This window comes from Camellia sinensis, chromosome 7 (genome assembly GCF_055761805.1).
Source record: "Camellia sinensis isolate YWXY chromosome 7, ASM5576180v1, whole genome shotgun sequence".
In the NCBI taxonomy this organism is placed as follows: Eukaryota; Viridiplantae; Streptophyta; class Magnoliopsida; order Ericales; family Theaceae; genus Camellia; species Camellia sinensis.
The window spans coordinates 195,233,094-195,253,705 of NC_138967.1; the positions used below are offsets into that span (position 1 = coordinate 195,233,094).

Genomic DNA, 20,612 nt, shown 5'->3' on the forward strand with positions numbered 1-20,612 from the left:
AATAAAATTCCTACCTTGTAATTGGTTTTTAAAAATGAACCTCTTAATCCAAAAGGAATTGGGATACCATGCGTTTTGGGTATAGTAGGGCTGACTCTCTTTTGAGTGGGTCCATTTCATGAATATAAAAAAGATTTAAATAGTTAATCTCGTAAAATATATCAAATAGCTCATTTATGTAAAAATATAAAAAATAAAAAAAAATTAATAGAAATATCAACAAGATTAAATCATATTTTCCTTAAATTTAGATGACAAATGCGATTTTGAGAATAAACATTTTATTTTTTATTTTTTAAAAATAAATATGATTTAATTATGTAATTATTAACATTTGATTAATTTAATTTTTTATGTAAATAATTTATTTGAGGAGTTTTATAAAATTGAATAGTTAATAGAGTCCAAAGTGAATCTTACAGGGGCAATAAGGCCTGTTGTGCCCAAGGCCTAGTAGGTACCCTAAATCCATTAAAAAATATTGAGTCCAACTTTAGTTGTGGACCCATTGGAAGCCCACCCCTCCGCCACTTGGGCTGACTCTTAATTTTGTAGGGCTTGGACTTTGTTTCATGCTCTAAAGTTCATTATTCATTTATATTGTGTTTGAATTATAAATTTAGATAAAAATTAAAAAAAAATATAAGAAAAAAGGCGAGTGATCAGCCAATTTATTTTAGTAAGCACATTGAAAGGTAAAACCCAAAAAAGATTGAAAGGTAAAACCCAAGAATAGAGTAGGAAAACAATTAGTAATTTTACGGATTCAGAAAGAAAAAAATTCATAAAAAAGTGTTTAGAATGCAACTTGGCAGTGTTTGTATTCATTTCGGTGGAGTGTGAACTCACCTTGAATGAATGCAGCACTGTGAGTACAATATTTTAAACCTTTTTTTCATTATAAAAAAATAAATAAATAAATAAAATCTATAAGTCTATATATAACCCATAACAAAAACATCCAGGAAAAAAAATTAGAAGAGAAGTCAGATGCACTTGGGACTTTTCATCAACTGTTAAAAAAAAAAAATTTGTGTAATGAGTGTTCTTGTTTAGATGCAAAAACATGTACAACAGAAAACTTTGGGGGCTGGCATTGAGTTGTACCATGGACCATTCACTTATAATAATAAACCTTAACAAGGCTCGGTACAAAGGCTTCACTTATTTTTTTTTGGAACGCCAAAAAAGGATGTTCTGAGATATCATTACTGTATCATTTGGCTCAGGCCCCGGGATAATCAGTTGCTTGCCTGATTTAACCTAACCCATAGGAAAGGACCCACCACCAAGGCACTAACGGAGCTCTACCACACATCATAGACGAGCCCAAAGTTCAATCGGAATACAAAGCGAGATCTCCGCAGAGAACCACTGGAATTATCCAACATTTTGCTCTCCCCAAAATTCAAACCTGAGTCACGTTGTGAAGAGAGATACTTTCTTCATACAAAGGTTTTACTTTAAATCAGTTTTAAAAGTCACACAAGGAGACTATTCGACTGACAAGACATAAGAATTAATGTATTCTGAAAAATGATCCAGCTATTAATTGATTCAAGGAGGATGAACACGTGATGCAACGATGATCTATCATGGCTAAAATGAATTTGACTCTAGTGACTATACCTAGCCTACATACTGAGACAACAAAGAAAAAGCAATTGGCAAAGGCAATGGTATATGAGCATTGCATAATTACAACTCTGAATAATTACAATCAATGATGTCCAAATTGCTTTCCATTTTGTATACTTTTCTTGCTAAGGGCATTGAAGCCAAGTTTGTTTTGGGTAATGGTTTTGGAATTGGACTAATAACTAATAATCTAACAAAATATATAATTGTATAGCAGAAATACAAGGGTGATCATCACAGATTCACAATTAAACAACCTAGTTGCTACAATTATAATTTCCATTATCAAACAAGTCAGTGCCTAAAATGCTAAACAACTTCACAAAATCAGAGCTATTCTGAATTTTCTCAAATTCCCAACTCTCTCTACAAACATTAACAATCAACAACTGTAACAACAAACTGTCAAGACAAACTTAACAATACTGTGAACTCTAATGTCGTAAAAAAAACTAGGGTTCTCTCTCTTGTTGTTCATCGATGGCTGTGTTTTTTAGTGAGATGCTATCAAGTGTATCACTTTCTGATTCTCCCCCAAGATCCTTAAACATTGTCATCACCTGAATCATAGTTGGCCTCCGAAAAGGCCTGTCATCGAGGCATGCAAAAGCAATCCTTAGACACTGTAATAGCTCAGCGTCATCAGCAGATTCATGTGAAATCAATTCATTATCAAGTATTTCATGAATTCTCTTCTCTTTCTGTTTCTGCTTTGCCCATCCTACTAGATTGTTGTCATCTCCAAACTGCGAAGTGTCTATTGGTCTTTTGCCAGAGATAAGTTCTAACAATACGACGCCAAAGCTGTAGACATCCCCTTTCGCGGTGCACCTAAAACTCTGGTAGTACTCTGGGGGAACGTACCCGGGAGTCCCTGCCAGGGTGCTCACACTGAGATGAGTGTCGAGGGCGTTCACCAATCTTGCCATCCCAAAATCAGAAACCCGGGCTTCAAAGTTATCATCAAGAAGAACATTGCTAGACTTCATGTCGCGGTGGATTATGTGAGGGATACAACTATGGTGAAGGAATGATAGTCCTCTGGCTGATCCAATAGCAATCTTCTTTCTTGCTGCCCAGTCTAGTTTTAAACCCCCGACTTTAGAACTATCATGTAGAACAAATTCCAGGCTTCCCCATTTCATGTACTCATACACGAGAAGCCTTTCTTCGCCAATTTTGCAGTAACCCAATAAGGGGACGAGGTTTCGGTGTTTGATTTTCCCTATAGTTTCCATTTCTGCCATGAACTCTCTGTCTCCCTGACCCGTGACATGGATAAGCTTTTTGATTGCGACGACACACCCATCTCTTAGTTGAGCCTTGTAGACCTCCCCAAACCCGCCAGAACCAATCAAACTATCGGCACTAAAACCATTGGTAGCTTCGAGCAAATGGGCGAAGGTTAGCTTCTTCAAAGGCTTTTCAAATGCCGCAACATTGATGCTCAGAGGCTCTGGAACACCACTTAGTTTCCAACTACTACTACCAGAAGTTGTTAGGCTTTCGATATACTTACCTCTCTTCTCTGCTTTTTGTTGATGCTTCTTTATCCTACAAAACGCCAGCACGAGCATGACGATACAAAAAACTGATACCCCAATTCCAATGACCATCTCTGCCGTCACTGCCTGCTTCAAAATTCCTCGACGACGAAACGCTGGCCTAAGGCGTGGTTCATTTCCAGAGCCACAAGGAGGTAAGGGGACCCCACACAAACCCGAATTGTTCTCGTATCTGGAAGCTGGGAAAGTAGTGAGTTGACCACCCGAAGGAATAGTCCCAATGAGGTCGTTATTAGACACATCAAAATCACTGAGAAATGACAAGTCCCCTAAAGATCCTGGAATATATCCTTGGAGATTGTTATGAGACAAATCAAGAACTCCGACAACTTTTAGACCTCCTAAGCTGAATGGGATATTTCCGCTTAGATTGTTGTGCCCTAAATTCAAGACCTGTAAATATTTCATTGAACCAAACTTTTCCGGGATAGTTCCAAACAAGGAATTGTAGGAGAGATCAAGGTAGATCATGCTTCCATTGCTTTCAAATGTGTAAACCGCCATACCAGAGTAGATTCTAGTCGAAGGGCAAGAATGTACCATTGGAAAATTTTCTAATCTTTCTGCGCGAATCCCCTCAAACTCAACTAGTCCTCCTGCCCCTCTACATGCTGTCCCACCCTCGTTTCGCACGAAAACAAATTGCTTCCCAGAAACAATTCCAGGAAGTACTAACCCGGCATTGTTGGCAAGCTCCTGTGGGATGGGACCGGTTAGGCCATTGCTGTTCAAATCAAGCCAAATTAGGCTCCGACAACTACCAAATTCGCGAGGTATCTCTCCGGTGAGCGAATTGTTACCCAATTGGAGAACAGCAAGATTACGAAGATTTCCAATACCCGAGGGTATTTCTCCAGTGAGGTGGTTACTGGAGAGTGAAACCCAAATCAGGTTTGTACAGTTAGCAATGGAGAGTGGAAGTGATCCAGTAATAAGATTGTTGTTGAGAATCAGAGTTTGAAGATTTCCACCATTGATGCAAATGCCTTCTGGAATATTTCCAGTGAGATTGTTAGCCCACATAACCAAGTCTAAAAGATTTGGAAGGTTCCAAATTTCAATGGGTATTTCACCAACAAGGTTGTTGAAACTCAAATCAATTGTCCTTAAATTCTTGCACTTTCCGAGCTCCGAAGGCACGCTCCCCGACAAATAATTGTCCGACAACAACAGCTTTTCCAGAACCGACGATGTGGATGAGCAAAACCCAGAAGGTACATTTCCTGTAAAAGAATTAGAACTGAGGTCCAGCACTCGAAGCCAAGTACTATTAATCAAGGACACTGGCACCGGCCCGGTTATGTTGTTGAACTGGACAGAAAGGTACTTGAGGCTTCTGAGAGTACTAATTACCGTGCTGAGAAAATCGCCCGAAAGCTGATTGTGGCCGAGGTTGAGGCTAATCAACGAAGAACACGTGGCAAAATTCGGAGGAATACCACCGGTGAGATAGTTTCTAGAAAGATCTAGAACCTCAAGTGTCCCACAAGTTTCTCCCAATTCTTGTGGAATCTCTCCAAATAACCGGTTCCGGGCCAGATACAGCTCCCTCAGGTTCTTCAAGTTAGATAACAAAACCCCGGGAATCTTACCTCGAACCGCATTGTACCCGATATCAAGCATCGTCAGAAGGTGGCAGTTTGCCAGGCTGGCAGGAAAACCGGTACCGGACAGGCTGTTGTGGGAAAGATTTAGTTTGATGAGATTAAGGCAGGTTCCGAATTGGAGACTAGAAAAGTTTCCCGAAAAATTATTGTTTGATAGATCAAGTACACTCAATGACTGTGGCAAGTCCGGTATTTCACCTGACAAGAGGTTGTTAGAGAGGTCAAGAATCGAGAAGTTTGTACAAAGCAATGAGGGTGATGATGGTCCAGTACTACTCATGTCCAAATTACCGGAAATCTTGTTGTACGACAAATTTAGTGAATTCAGGTTCAGGCAGTTAGAGAGAGAATATTTCAATATTGACGAATCTGAAATTTGGTTATGAGAGAGGTCGAGAGAGGCGAGGCGGTTACAAGAGTGGAGGAGAGAAGAGGCGGCGAGGAGATCGGAGACATTGTTTAAGGATAAATCGAGGATGAGGAGGTTGCATGATGATGAGGGTGATGAAGTGGTGGTGGAGAGGTTGCCGGAGAAGGAGTTGTGGCTGAGGAGGAGGTGGGTGAGAGTGGGGATGGTGGTGAGTGGGTCGAGGTGGAGGCGGCCGATGAGGCCGAAGTTGGTGAGGTTGAGGGCGGTGATGCGGCGGCCGAGGTGGTGGTGGGGAGAGCAGGTGACGCCGTGGAATGAACATGGGGTGGCGGCGGTGGAGACCCAGTTGGTTAAGAGGTGGTTGGGATCGGCGGCGACGGAGGACTGCTTGAAGGATATTAGTGCTGCCACGTCGTTGTTTTGCTGGTCTGAACATAGGATTAAATGAGAGTGAGTGAAGAGAAGGAAGAGAGAGATGAGAAAAGAAATTGAGTCCATCAATTCTGATGATGATGAGGGTGATGAGATTATCTATTGTTTCTCTTCATGGGTTGAATTGTTGTGAATTGTGATGCAAACAATCAAGAAGTGGTTCTCTCTCTCTCTCTCCCTACATTTGTGAATTCAAGTTTTGCTACTTCACATTTGTTGCTTGCTGACCTGCTAATTTTTAATTTAAGCAAATAAACAGTTATTATCTAAATTCTCTACAACAATGCTACAATATCTCCGCACACAAAATTATTAAATACTTTTATATTGAGTTATTTTTTATCTCTTAATTATTTGACAAAAATAAATTAAGAATTTTGTTTATATAAAATTTTTTGAAACGTCATTTTTATCTCTTAATTATTTAATAAAAATAAGTCAAAATCTTCTTTATATAAATTTTTTTGTTGCGTGATTAATTTATGTAAGTAATGTCGCAAGAATGCTCAATAATTATTCTTTCCACACCCATTTAGACATATAGATGTGAATATCATGTTAGCATGTTGAGTGTTGGGTGTTATTGATAGGGAATGTTAGAAATTTAAAAATATTATAAATAAAAAAAGTACAATATGATTGAAATTTATTTTAAATGTAAGTTGGATTATATAAAAATTTGAATCACATAAGATAAATTTTTAAACATTTTTCTAAGTTGTTATCTTTTTTGAGAGAATTAGAATAAAGAGACAAGTTGGAGGAGAGAGTGCTTCAACTGTGTTTTGTCTATTATGGAGTGAGAAGGGGGCTCGTGGTTTGTCTTTCTCACTTTCTATGTTCAGTCAAAGTTGGGTGAGGATTTGGTTATTCTCACCTAAAATATGCTCTCTCTTTTTAGTTCTTTTACTATTTTTAAAAGCTAATTTTTTTTTTAACTTTTTCAATTTTTTTTAGAAAAATGTGTAAAAAAAAATAAAAGAGATAATCTAACTCAAAAAAGTTAAAAATTCAAAAAATTGACTTTTAACCCAATTGCCGAAATGGTTAAAGTCATGTTTTAGTATTTAAAATTTTATTATTACAAAATATACCAATTACTTAAAAAAATTATAAAATTATAAAATTTATGTTTCTATCCCCTAACACTACAACATTTTCTTAGTTTAGTGACATTTGAAAGTGTCACAAAACTATTCTTCTAATGACATTTTTTGGTCTTGTGGCATTTTGAACAAGTGCCATTTTTATCAGTGCCACGGTAGATACGAATGTCACGGTAGATACTTGCAAGTGCCACTGCACCATCATGATTGAAAACTTTCAATGACATTTTAATGTCATGGTAGATATTATTTGTGGCACTATCAAGCGCCATTAAAAAAAGAGTTAGTGACACTTGTAAGTGTCATTACACCATCAATACTAAAACTTTTCAATGACACTTTAATGTCATGGTAGGCACTATTCGTGACGCTATCAAGTGCCATTCATGACGATAATTCGTTGTAGAACAATTTGATCTGCTCTTGCGGAGACTCGAACCGCCAACCTTCCGCACCATAAACCTTATACACCACACTCTTCCCACTACACCTCTATACCATCACATGATTATATATGCAACATATATTATTTATATAGTACATACATCCATATTAATATAAAAGTATATGTATAAACATAATTATTTTATTGAACATAATTTATGTAAAATAAACTATTTACTACCAAAATAAAAAAAGACCACTTTTGGCGACTAAAAATATTTTTTTGTCGCCAATTCTATACTTTTGGCTACTAATTATTTTTTAGTTGCTAAAAAACTTAACTTTTGTCGACCAAAATTAGATTTGGTCGTCGAAGATGCACTTTCAGCTACCAAAATTTTGGTCACCAAAAAATTTTATTCCCGCTTTAGGATTTTAGTTCTCCGGTGCTAAAAATGACCACTTTTGGCGACTAAACTTATTTTTTAGTCGCCAATTGTAGACTTTTGGCTACTAAAATTTTTTTTGGCACCAAAAAGCTTTACTTTTGGCTACTAAAATTTTTTTAGTCAGTAAAACTCATATAATTAGCGACCAAACTTATTTTTATTCGCCAATTGTAGACTTTTGGCTACTAAATTTTTTTAGTCGCCAAAAAGCTTTATTTTAGGCTATTAAAAATTTTTTAGTCACTAAAACCCATATAATCAGCGACCAAACTTAGTTTTAGTCGCCAATTGTAGACTTTTGGCTACTAAAATTGTTTAGTCGCCAAAAAGCTTTACTTTTGGCAACTAATACTGTTTTGGTCGCTGAAAGTTATACTTTCAGCGACCAAATTTTTTTGGTCAGGAAATTTAGTCGCCGAATATGTTTTTTCTTGTAGTGTATATTGAGTTTAATTCATTTATTTTTAATCATTTACTGCATTTTAAAAATTTAGAAAATATATTGGCTTTTTTTGTTTTTTCAAAAATGTCATTATAAGCTTGGAAAGTTTTTGGCTTAGTGGCATTTCTCAAAATGCTATAAAATATTTGTTTATGACACTTTTCACCTAAGTGCCATAAAAAGTAATTTGTGCCTACCTAGTGTCCTGACATTTTTTAAAAAATGCCATTGCAACTAAAGTTTAGTGGCATCTGTTGGTAAATGTCACGAACATAATTTTTGTGTCATTATTTTATAAAATGTCATAAAATTGATGTGACATTGCTTTATTGAAATGCCACTAGAGCCTTATATGTTTTGTGGTTCTATGGCATTTTTCTAAAATATTTAATGCCAATTTTTATTTTTGTGGCATTTTCTAAAAACATGCTACTAGTGTGGTGTCACTAAAGTGTAAATTTGTTGTAATGACATTTTTGTTGTAGTGAAGTGACACTTTTTTTAATTGAAATGCCATTAGAACCTTGTATGTTTGTGGCTCTATGACATTTTTCTAAAAAATGCCACCAAATATTCTTTTTGTGACATTTTTTAAGAACATGCCACTAGTATGGTGTCACTAAAATATGTTTTTGTTGTAGTGTTGTGACACTTGTTTATTGAAATGTCACTAGAGCCTTTTATGTTTGTCGTTTTGTGGCATTTTTCAAAAACGTGCCACTAAATATCATTTTTGTGGCATTTTCTAAAAATATGCCACTAGTGTAGTGCCACTAAAGTATGTTTTTGTTGTAGTTTTGTGACACTTGTTCATTGAAATGTCACTAGAGCCTTTTATGTTTGTCGTTTTGTGGCATTTTTTAAAAACGTGCCACTAAATATCATTTTTTGTGGCATTTTCTAAAAATATGCCACTAGTGTAGTGCCACTAAAGTATGTTTTTGTTGTAGTGTAATTGGTGTTGAGCTTCTATTGATGAGCAAGCACTTGAGCACCCAATTTTATTTTATTTTCATGAAGCAATGCTACATACATGAAATTTGTGCATAAACATATATTGAAAAAATTCATTATTCCGTCAAGATTTATCCTAAATTTCAACCAAATAATAAATTAATTAAATGTAGACAATACATTAATTTTTTGTATATTTTTTTTTTTTTTTTTTGTACATAAATGCTGTGCATATATCAATACTGTTCTTCATATATATTAATGTGGTTATTAAGGTCAAAAATATTTCAACTTTTTTGAATTTAAGGGCAACCAAAAATTTCAAATCACAAGATAAGTTTTAGTAGAATACGACCAAGTCAAGCCCTACTAGTCAATAATGAGGTGAAGAAGTTGATTTACAGCATTAAAGCTTTGATGAATCATGAATTGGAACAAACCCTACATTACTAGCTATAAAGAGGGGGTGATCTTTTTAATTATTAGCTATATAGATAGGGTGATTACTTTTAAATTTTGAATTAAGAATGGCACTAAACTATGACATGAGGCACGGGGCGCGGGATTTAGGGCTTGGTGCCATGGTTCTTATTTCACTTTTTTTTTTTTTTTAAAATATAAATAATAAAATTGTTTTTTCAATAATAAGTGTTTCAATATCAAAACAAATTTAAAAAAAAAATCAAAACAAAAGATGCCCCATTTGAAAAAATATCAAAAAATCAAAACAATATCAAGAGTTTATAGTTAATAATTTAATACAATATCAAAACAAATAAAAATCCTTGTGTTTCAGCCTCTGTTTAGGAAGATGGGTTGGGTTAAATTTAGGGCTATTTTAGTTATAAAAAGACAAAAAAAACTTTTTAGCCTAATAAAATAAAGTATCGCATCCAACTCATAATCATTACATTCTTTCTCTTACAAAAAATTAAAAAATCATTCACAAACGAGACTTTTTAATCCCAAGTTAAAAAAGCTAAAATGTCAAAAAAAAACCAACTCACTTTCCAAATGAACCCTCAATCGTTTTACTTATTTAGTTACGATGTCATAAAAAATAAGTTATGAAAGATGCCCCATTTTAATTCAATTATGATGACAAATAATAATAATAATAATAATTTGACCTCTATTTTGTTTATTTGTCTTATCATAATTAATTATGGCCAAATGTAACATAATCATTCTCAACTTTTCAATAATTTTCTCCCAAAATAATTTTGTCATGTATATTTATATAATGTCTCACTATTTTTGTTAAAATATTTGGAGTAATGTTAGGGTTATTAACTTCTTTATCATATTTTATTTATGGATGGGTTTCGATCGAGACTTAGTCTTTGTCTGAAATTTAGGTTAGTTTTTTAACTTTTTTAGTCTAGCGTTAAAGAAGTCTCGTTTGGGATGGATTTTTTTAGTTTTTTTTTACTTTTATGAGAGAAAAAATGAAATGATCATGATTTGAATGTGACATTTTGTCTTATTAGATTTTTAGTCTATTTTGTCATTTATTGACTATTTTAATCCAAGAAGAAGATGCTAAACATAGCCTAAAAGAGGTTGGCCAAGTACGTGGGATGTACCATGAGTACCATTCAATGATCTTAATTATTTTATTTTATAAAATCTTTTGTATATATTATTCATACAAAAAATCAGTTACTTTATCACATTTATCTCAAAAAAAATTGACAAAAAAATATATGCTTGCCAAAATGCGACCTATGGGTGAGCCCATAAATCCAAACAACATCCTTTTAATTCATATCTTTTGATTTGGTAATCACAACAATAACGTTCATATGAGTGTCATTTACATCTAATTAATGTAAGTGACAACATAAGATAAATATTATAAAAAAATAATAACTTTAATATTATAAAAATATTTTGTCAGTATGCACCATGTACGAGCACGAATCAAGATCCTCTCTTTAAATTGTCTTCTTTACTTCCTACTTGCAAGGCTATTGAACCTATTTTTTGGCCCAATTTCAATGATCTAAACCGTACATATTTTAAGATTTATTGAGTATATCATACTTGTAAAAAATCAAATTGATTAGATATCATAAAGTATGTGTTCGGAAAACTGTTTATTAAATTTTAAAAAAAATAGTTTTTTGTTTGATATTTCAAACATGTAGTTTCTGATATCCGATCAATTTGATTTTTTACAAGTATGATATACTCAATAAATCTTAAAATGTGAACGGTTCAGATTATCGAAATTGAGTTCAAAATAAAGGAGACAACTCAAAAGAGAGGGTCTTGGTTCGCACGAGCGCATCGTATTCCCCTGACAAGTCTTCTCTCTCTTCATTAGATTCTTGGTATGCAATGCTCCAAATAAACTTTGTTATAAAAATAAAAATAAAAACGGTGGGGGATAGAAAAAGATAGGGGTGTCTTTTTCTCAATTTGTTAGGGGAACTTTATCATTCACATGAAAAATTATATTATAGTCTTGATTACATTAGTGTTAGAAATAGTATTACATAAATTAATATAAAATAATATGACATATTTTGACTTTATCATTAGAGTAAAAGATTTATTAAAGTAAGTTTTATTTTTACAATTTTCATTATCACATAGAATGTTAATAAGTTTTTCATAATTTGATCTTTCAACACTTTCTCATAAACCCAATTCAAAACCTCCGTCTAGAAATCTAGAGGTACAACCAATTTGAATTACACAGAAGAGCTATTAAGCTCTGTTTAGCAATAGTTAAAACGTCATATTTTTTCTTTAAAAAAAAAAATTGATTTTAATGATTTTTTTTAAAAAAATTGTATAAAAGGTTTTTACTTTTCAAATTTGTCTAGTCTAAAAATATTTAAACAATTAAAAAATAAATAACTTTTTAATCTTTTGTGGACTATATATATATATAGACAATAATACTTGAAGCCACTAATTAGGGCTACCACTAACCCACTGTCACAGTGTGTGTTGTGCCTTATTTTTTTTTTTTTTTTTTTTCATTTTTCACCTCACTAGTGGTGGATTAGAGCTCATTATTTAAAGTTCTAAATCATTACTGATATATATATATATATATATATATATATATATTTTACTCTTTTTGTGGGTATAATCTAATAAGATTTAAAAGTGAAAAAAATCATTAAAAATGAAAAAAAAAAAAGTAATTATCAAACTCATATGGATAAGATTAGAGGTGCATAATTTTTTTCACACAATGAAAATGAGATAGAAACCAAAATTAGAGATTTACTCCAATTATAATTAAACAATAAAAAATATGGTAAAAAATAATTGGTTTCAATTTTGTAAATTAAATTTTTTGAAAATTAAATTTTTTATTTTTCGTATTTTTTTGTTTTTAGTGAATATGTTTAAAATTTTAAGCATTTTTTTTTACTTTTTTTATATGTACTTTACTTAGATGTATCTAAAAAATAAAATATTTTTTAAAACATATTTTAAAAATCAATAAATATATAAGAATACGAAAAATATACTATTTTTTTTTCGTATTTTTGGAATTTAGGCATCCCCTAAATAATCCATTTTTTTATCTTTTTTCTAACACATCACCTCTCTACTTTTTTACACATCTTTTCGTAAAAAGACAAAAAGTACACTAATTTAGAACAACCCAAACAACCCCTAGTGAATTTTTTAAAGAAATTTTTTATTCACAAATATTATACTTTTTAAGTATATTTATGTTAAGTATATCTAAAAATTAAAAAATATTAAAAAAATTAATAAAAAAATTTAATTTTTTAATTAGTGAATCCTAAATTATGAAATCAAACAAGCTGATCGATAGGGATTTGGGGTGGCTGCTGGCTGGTGTCTGTTGTGCGAGGGTGCACAGCAGCTACTGTTGTGCAGTCAAATTGGTCTATTTTGGGACTTATTTCAATAATTCGAACCGTTCACATTTTAGAATAGATCAAGTAGAACATACCTGCAAAAAATTAAGTTAATCGAATATCGTTTACCCTTTCATCCACTCATATTTGTATCCACAAAAATAAATAACAATTATGATTTAAAGTATTAAAATAAATATAAATATGAGTGGATGAAAGAGTAAACGATATTCGATTAACTTAATTTTTTATACGTTTATTCTACTTGATATATTCTAAAATATAAACAGTTCAAATTATCAAAATTAATCCAAAAATAAACTTATTTAACTATATAACAGTAATTGAGGTGCACTCCGCACAGCCATCAGTCACCATCCCGAATCCGATCCATAGCCAAGTTATATATTTGACTATAGATATTAGAACTCCGTAATCTTCGCAAAGAAACCAGGGGCTGTTTTATTGGACCGTACTTTTTTTTTTCTTTTTTTTCTTTTTTTCAACTCCTACCGATTGCATTGTAAAGCTAACAACACCACTAAGGCCCACTAAAGTAAACTAAAAGTATCATGGGCCCAATTCTCTTTTGACCCACAAGAATTCCCAATAGATTTGATATATGAATGAATATTAAATGTACGATCACATTATTTTATGCGATATTATCAACTAATTAAATATTATAAATAAAATTAAGTGGACAATTATAGTCTTTTAGGTATCGTTTGGTAACACTTACTTTTTCAGTTTTCTATTTATATTTATAAAAATTTAAAAAACTCAAATAAAAACTTGTTTGGTAAAATTTTTTATTTATAAATCAGTGATCTCAGTTTATAAATTTGGCCAAAAAATAAAAATACAAAAAATGTGTTTCCTTTTTGAGTTTTCAATTTTTTTTTTTTTTTACCACCCAACACTAGCCACCAACCGCTACCATTTTCCACCACCGTTTTCTACCGCCACCACCGACCACCCACCTGTCACCTGCCACCCACTCGTCGCCGCCGCCACCACCACCCACCACCCATCTACCATCCACCCGCTACTACTATCCACCGCCCGCCACCACTACTCGCCACCTACTTGCCACCACCACTCACCACCCACCTGCCACCACCATCCACCACCAGCCACCTACCACCTACCACCACCACCACTACCACCACCCACTCGCTACCACCTACCACCCGCCTACCACCACCACCACCACCACCACCCGCCACCTACACGCCACTACCCACCACCACCCTCCATCCGTTACCCACCTGCCACCACCACCCGCCACCACCACCACCACCCATTCGCTACCACCCACCACCCACCATCACCACCCACCACCAACCTGCCACCACCCACCACCACCCGCCATCCGCTACCCACCTGCCACCACCTGCCACCGTCACCCACCCACCCACCACCACCACCACCACCCGTCACCGTCACCGTCACCCACCCACCACCACCCGCCGCCTACCCAACACCACCACCCACCCACCACCACCCGTCATCCGCCACCCACCTGCCACCACCACCACCCACTCGCTACCACCCGCCACCGTCACTCACCCACCCATCATCACCACCCACTACCCACCCACTACCACCCACCCGCCACCACCCGCTATCCTCCACCCACCTGCCACCACTACCCACCACCCGCTACCACCACCACCACCATCACCACCACCCACTCGCTACCACCCACCACCCGCCACCATCACCCACCCACCATCACCAGCTACCCACCACCCACCGTCAACACTTTCCACCACCGTCTTCCGCCGCCACTTGCCGCCATTTGTCATTTCTCACTCTTTTTTAAATTTTTAAATTTTTTTAAACATTTTGTCAATTATCAAACGCGTTTGTAGTTTATGTTTTTCTAAAAATAAACAAAAACTACTTTATAAAATTTTTGTAAATATAAACTGAAAACGTAAACGTCACCAAACACACCCCTATTAATTCAATCAGGTAGTTTTCACTACCAGAATGTAATGTGAGATCGGACAGTACAATTAGCCCAATAATTTATATCAAAAATGATTGAGATCCTAAATTTAGGAACTTTCATGACCCCTAAAATGATTTGAACCACTCATGTATTTGTTTTTTATTTTTTTTTCCTATCTCTCTCACATGAGTGATCTATATCATTTTGGGGGTCATGAGGGTCTCCAAAATTTGGGGTCTCAATCATTGGTGAATTCATATAGTTGTCCCTTAGGCCCTTTTTGTTTTCAGAAGTAGAATGAAAAGAATTGATAGTGATAAGACTAATAGTGAGGAGATTAAGTAAAATTATGTTTGTTTTGATGGTAATTGTTAATGTGGAGATTGTTAAATTATTACCATATAAAATAAATATAAAATATTTTTAAAAATAAAATTATGATTTTTGCTTAATAAAAAATACAAGAACATTAAACATTAATGTTTATAAAAAAAAATGCCCAACATGAAAATAAAAAATATAAAAAAAATAATCTCATGGGACTAATTTTCTAATACCATTTCTACTTCCTCCATCTCAATCCCAACACCAAGACCCATCTTAATTAGGAATGACAACGGGCCGGGGCGGGACCCGGGATGACACTCTCCGTCCCCGATCCCCGAAGGTAAAAAAATCCCTGTCCCCGCCCCCGATACCTGGCGGGGAACCCATTACCTCCTTCGCCCCTGCCCCCTAACATGGATTAGATTTTCCCGACCTCAAAAAATCCCTGACCCATCTGTTCAACACACACACAGGAACAACAATCGTCAACTTAAAAAAAAAAAAAAAAAAAAATTGTTCATCAACGACAGATTTGTTCATTATTAACAGTCTATTAATAGAAGAAAAACTTTAATTTTTGTGAAATATCCTTGTTTCAAAACTTGAACCCAAAATAAGAAAGTTATTCTCTGATGGAAGAACAATATCTACCAACCTAAAATTGTCAATATTAATAAAAAGTAAACTTTCTAAAGATTATAGAAAACTTTGAAATTCTAGTGTGCTGTTGAAGATGGGTTATCAAGAACACATATTGCATACAATATATGATAAGAAAATGAAGAGAGAGAGAGAGAGATAGGTTCATGATCTGTTTAGATAGGTGGCAACGGAGGGCTTCACGAACCACTGTTCAGGATCTGTTCAGAGGTCAGTGATAGTGGTGGATCTGGATGATAATGATGATGATAAGAAGTGAAGTAAAGAGAAATACAGTCCCTTGCTTAGATCGACAACGGAGGTGGGACTTCTCTGTGGTGTCGTTGTCAGAGTTCGTCAATGATGATGATGTAGTGAAACCCTAATCCTCCAATAATGGCGGCGTAGTCGAAGCCACCTGGTGTGTGGCTAGAATCGATGCGAGCGATAAGCTCCACAAACGACGCTAGACTCTGTATGCTGCGCTGACAAAGGCGAGGATGGTGGTGAGATGAACCATGAGAGAGAGAGAGAGACTCGATTTGATACTGAAAGAGAAGTGAGGTGAGAGTTTGGTTTATATATATATAGGGGTAAACTAGTAATTTCACTTTGGCAACAAACGGGGACGAGAATGGGGACTGGCCGGGTACGAGGCTGGGACACTTATCCTTGTCCTTGGCTCGAAATTGATCGATGATTGATTTTTGAATACCATTCCCGTCCCGTTGGAGATATTTTTCGAGGAAAAACCGCTCAAATTGAGGTCGGGAGATTGGGTCCCCGTCGAGTCGGGTTCAAATTGCCATCCCTAATCCTAATCCCATAAGATTATAAGTCGTCTCTTCATCTCCCAAAACAAACACAACATATAGTGGGTTTTACTTCCATCTAAATCCCAATCCCACTTCTATCTCCCAAAACAAACAGGGCCTTAGGATAGTTAAAATTTTAGAGGTTTAAAAAATCTAGTCGATGTAGCCACTGCGATCTTTCGTTATAATCTAACTTATTAACTCACTAATATTCTATCATTTGCACGCTCGCGTACTCATACACACAAAAATGAGACCATTAACCAATCCGCCTCCCCAATGAAGTCGCCAAAAATGTAAGAGAGGGTTCAAGAAAGGAGTTGAAAAATTTGAATATCTTCAAAGATCCTTGAAGAACAACTTCGAATTCTCTAGAAGATGATGAGAGGCTTAGATTCTTCAATAGTCTCAACTCAAGAACACAAGAGTAAAGGAGATGATGGAGATAAAAGATTGGGTGAAGAAGAAGGCAAAATGGCTAGAGAGAGAATAATAGCAAGGCTCTCCCATGGATCTCCCACTTTCACTCTCAAGGTTGATAATGGAGAAGGGAAATTAGTTCTTTTCCAAGAGTTAATTCTCCAAAATCCATCCCTTGTAAATCTATGGGTGGGTGCTGTTTATAGGCACCTCATGATGTAGGATGGAGCCCATGTGCAAGGCACATGGGGAATATTCTCTCTAACCACCTTGTCCGAGGAGATAACCTCTCCGAGGATGAGGAAAACCCCAAGGAAGAGATCAACCTCTCGGCGAACCCTTCTTCTTAGCCACACCTAACCAATGATCCCCAATCATCCCAAAGAGTCAGGGGTAGTCCCAGAGGACGTCATGCCGCAAATATTGTCGAGTCTCAGGGACCCCCTAGATCGTGCCACCTCGACCCGGGTATAGGCTAGTTTAACCAAAGAGTGAATTTATCTCCATTCACCGTCCTCGGGATCGGGTCCTTTGTTCGGACTCCATTACGCCCATGGTTCTGGTGCGTGGACCCGGGAAAGCTCCGAGCCCGCAAGTGTTCTGGGACTCATTAACGGGGCGGCTTCTAGATTGCGTTTGAATCTATTCGAAGCCAAGTGCTTCGGATCTCTAAGTTCGTGGATCCGAACCCTTTCGAGTCCAAGTGCCTCGGATCTCTAGGATTGTTCAATATCCTTTCCAGTCCGGGCCCGAGTAAGTCTCTAAGTCTCTAAGTTCGTGGATCCGAACCCCTTCGAGGCTTAGAACGATTCAGCCCGTTTGATGGCGATAAATCTGAGCCCACCAATCTTGGACTTGCGGTAAATTCAGGTCCACCAATCTTGGACTATTGGGCCTAAATAATTTAGTGGGCTTAAATTAGCTCCTCTTACACACATACACACAAAAAAAAAAAAAATTTACTGTAAGATTATTCATTTCCTTAATATTTGTTCTTGATATAGGCATTGACTCTCTTACTTTAACAGTAATTGCACGTCTTATATATATATATATATATATGTTTATTAAGTTTTCGTTTGGAATGTGAGTTGACTTTTTAATTTTTTGGTAAAAAATCTCATTTGGTATGGATTTTTTTTTACTTTTATGAGAAAAAAAATAAAATAATTATAGCTTGGATGTCTTATTGATTTTTTAGCCTTTTTTGTCTTTTTGTAGCTAGGCTATGTTTGGTATGGGTTTTTTTTGGCTATTTTAGCCACAAAATGACAAAATAGACCAAAAAATTAATAAGACAAAATATTACATCTAAACCATAATCATTTCATTTTTTCTCTCACAAAAGTCAAAATAGTCAAAAAGTTTATCTCAAATGAAACTTTTTAGCCCCAGACTGGGGTTGTTTGGGGTGTCCTAAATAAGTGTACTTTTTGTCTTTTGGACTAAAAAGTAGAGGAAAAAAATATGGATGTTTGAGTTAACTTTTTGACTTTTTATGAAAAAATGTGTATTAAAAAATTGTATAAATAAGTGTGTAGGAGAAGATAGGATAGGAGCTGTACGGAATGACAGTGGTGACTGGCTAGGTGAGTAGATGAAAAAATATTGTCTACTTGTCGGGCTTTGATTGGATGGTATTGTTTGGTTCGTGGGGGCTCACCACGGGTCCCGTTTTTCTAATTGGAACCATTCAACATGTAGAAATTATTGAGTACTACATGCTTATAAAAAATAACGTTGATTGGATATCGATAACTATCTGATCGTGTTAGTTTTCTTTGTCAACTGTTAACTATAATACCATCTAATTTTTATATAAAACTGATTTGATCATATAGTTAGCAATATCCGATAGACGTGATTTTTTACAAGCATATAGTACTAGATGAGTTCTACATATGTAATGGTTCGGATTATCAAAACGAGACCCATAGTGGTCCCCACAGGCCCAACTTTACCATGTAAATAAGTGAATGTACACATGTTATTATTTTTTGTTTTTCCTCTCATTGTAGGTTGGTGACGTGTCCGTACGTTGATGGGTTGGTCGGATTGAACTTTTATATTAATTTTGTATTTAAATTAATATTTGTATATTATTTTTTTAATATTTTTTTGTGAATAGTGATAATTTTTTAAATTTTTAGGTAATTTTTTGACTTTTTAACTTTTTCAAAGGTTGCCAAACCAGTTTTAAAATAACCAAAAAATCAACCCACGTCTCAAATGAAAGATAAATTAGCCAAAAAAAAAAAAAAAAAAAAAAACCTATACCAAACATAACCTAAGAATAATGTTATACCTAAGTAACCAACTTTTCTTATTATTCCAAAAAATGTTTGCCTACTCGCATATAAAACATGAAATTAAAAATATAAATAAATAGAATTCTTATTAAGGCCATGTTTGGCATATTCAGGAAAAGTCAAAAAGTTAAAAAGTTAACACTATTCACCAAAAGTCAACAATTACGACTGCACAACTCCCAAATCTAATTTTCTCCTGCAAACCAATTTTTACAATTTTTTATTACACATTTTTCCATAAAAAGTCAAAAAGTTAACCCAAACATTTATATTTTCTTCCTCAAATTTTTAGTCCAAAAAGACAAAAAGTACACTTATTTAGGACACCCCAAACAACCCTTAAAATAGAGAATGTCAGACATATACATGGAAAATGAAGATGAAGAAATGAATTCTAGGGTGTAGTTTAATAATATTTATATATTTAACTTTATGCTCTCAAATATATATATATATATATATATATATATATATATATATTTATATTTATATATGTCTAACCATAATTTGAATAACTTGATTCGGTTCATAATTTGAATAATTAAAACAAAATCATGTGATATGTAAACAATGCCCTTGGGATCAAGCACGTGCAAGAATTGTAGGAAAAATATTTTTGAAAAAATTAATTTAATGCAAATGAATAATAAAATAAAACATAAGAAATTTCTTACAGAAATTCTGTAAAAAAAATAATTTAACCAAAAAGAATTAATCTGTATCACTATAGATATAAAATTTGGTCCTAAAATTGTAAGAAAAATATTTTCAGAAAATCAATTTAATGCAAATAAATAATAAGGTAGATCACAAGAAATTTCTTATAGAAATTTTGTATATTTAATACAGATTGTGATCGAGGCTAGTGTTTGAACACTATGTCTTTAAGATAGAATTTTGCCCTCGCCTTTGTTGCTTGCTATTAATCAACCTCTTGCCTCCAGGATACAACGATTACCCTACACATAAATTGCACAACTTTTTGTGTGTACAACGAACCAATTTGTGCCATGCACTCTCTATTATATACTCGATTAGACATAATATATGGATCCTATAACAAATCTTAACTTATGCATGAATATTATGGGATGGAATGATATTTATAGAAGTATTTGGACCTTTAGAATAATCATGTCTCTTAAGTTTACATCCTTTCATATGGATAGACATCATAAAAAATTACCCTCTTTCATTCAAATGGAGTTTAATTCCATCCACTGCTAAATTTTCCAACAAGCTTTCCTTTTTAAGTTTCAAAAGAAACACTATTGGCTACACCCAAGTCATACTTCTTTAAATTCAAATCTAAGTGTATTCTAAACACATTAAACGCATGGC

At 34.5% G+C, this 20,612-nt stretch overlaps 1 protein-coding gene across 1 annotated transcript; it reads right to left on the reverse strand.

Annotated features, from left to right (window-relative positions):
- Positions 1–1,899: 1,899 nt before the first annotated feature.
- Positions 1,900–5,877, reverse strand: LOC114301002 (serine/threonine-protein kinase BRI1-like 1). The gene has a single exon (XM_028245886.2). The coding sequence runs from the start codon at positions 5,676–5,678 to the stop codon at positions 2,091–2,093; it is 3,588 nt and encodes a 1,195-aa protein (XP_028101687.2). The 5' UTR covers positions 5,679–5,877; the 3' UTR covers positions 1,900–2,090.
- Positions 5,878–20,612: the final 14,735 nt, after the last annotated feature.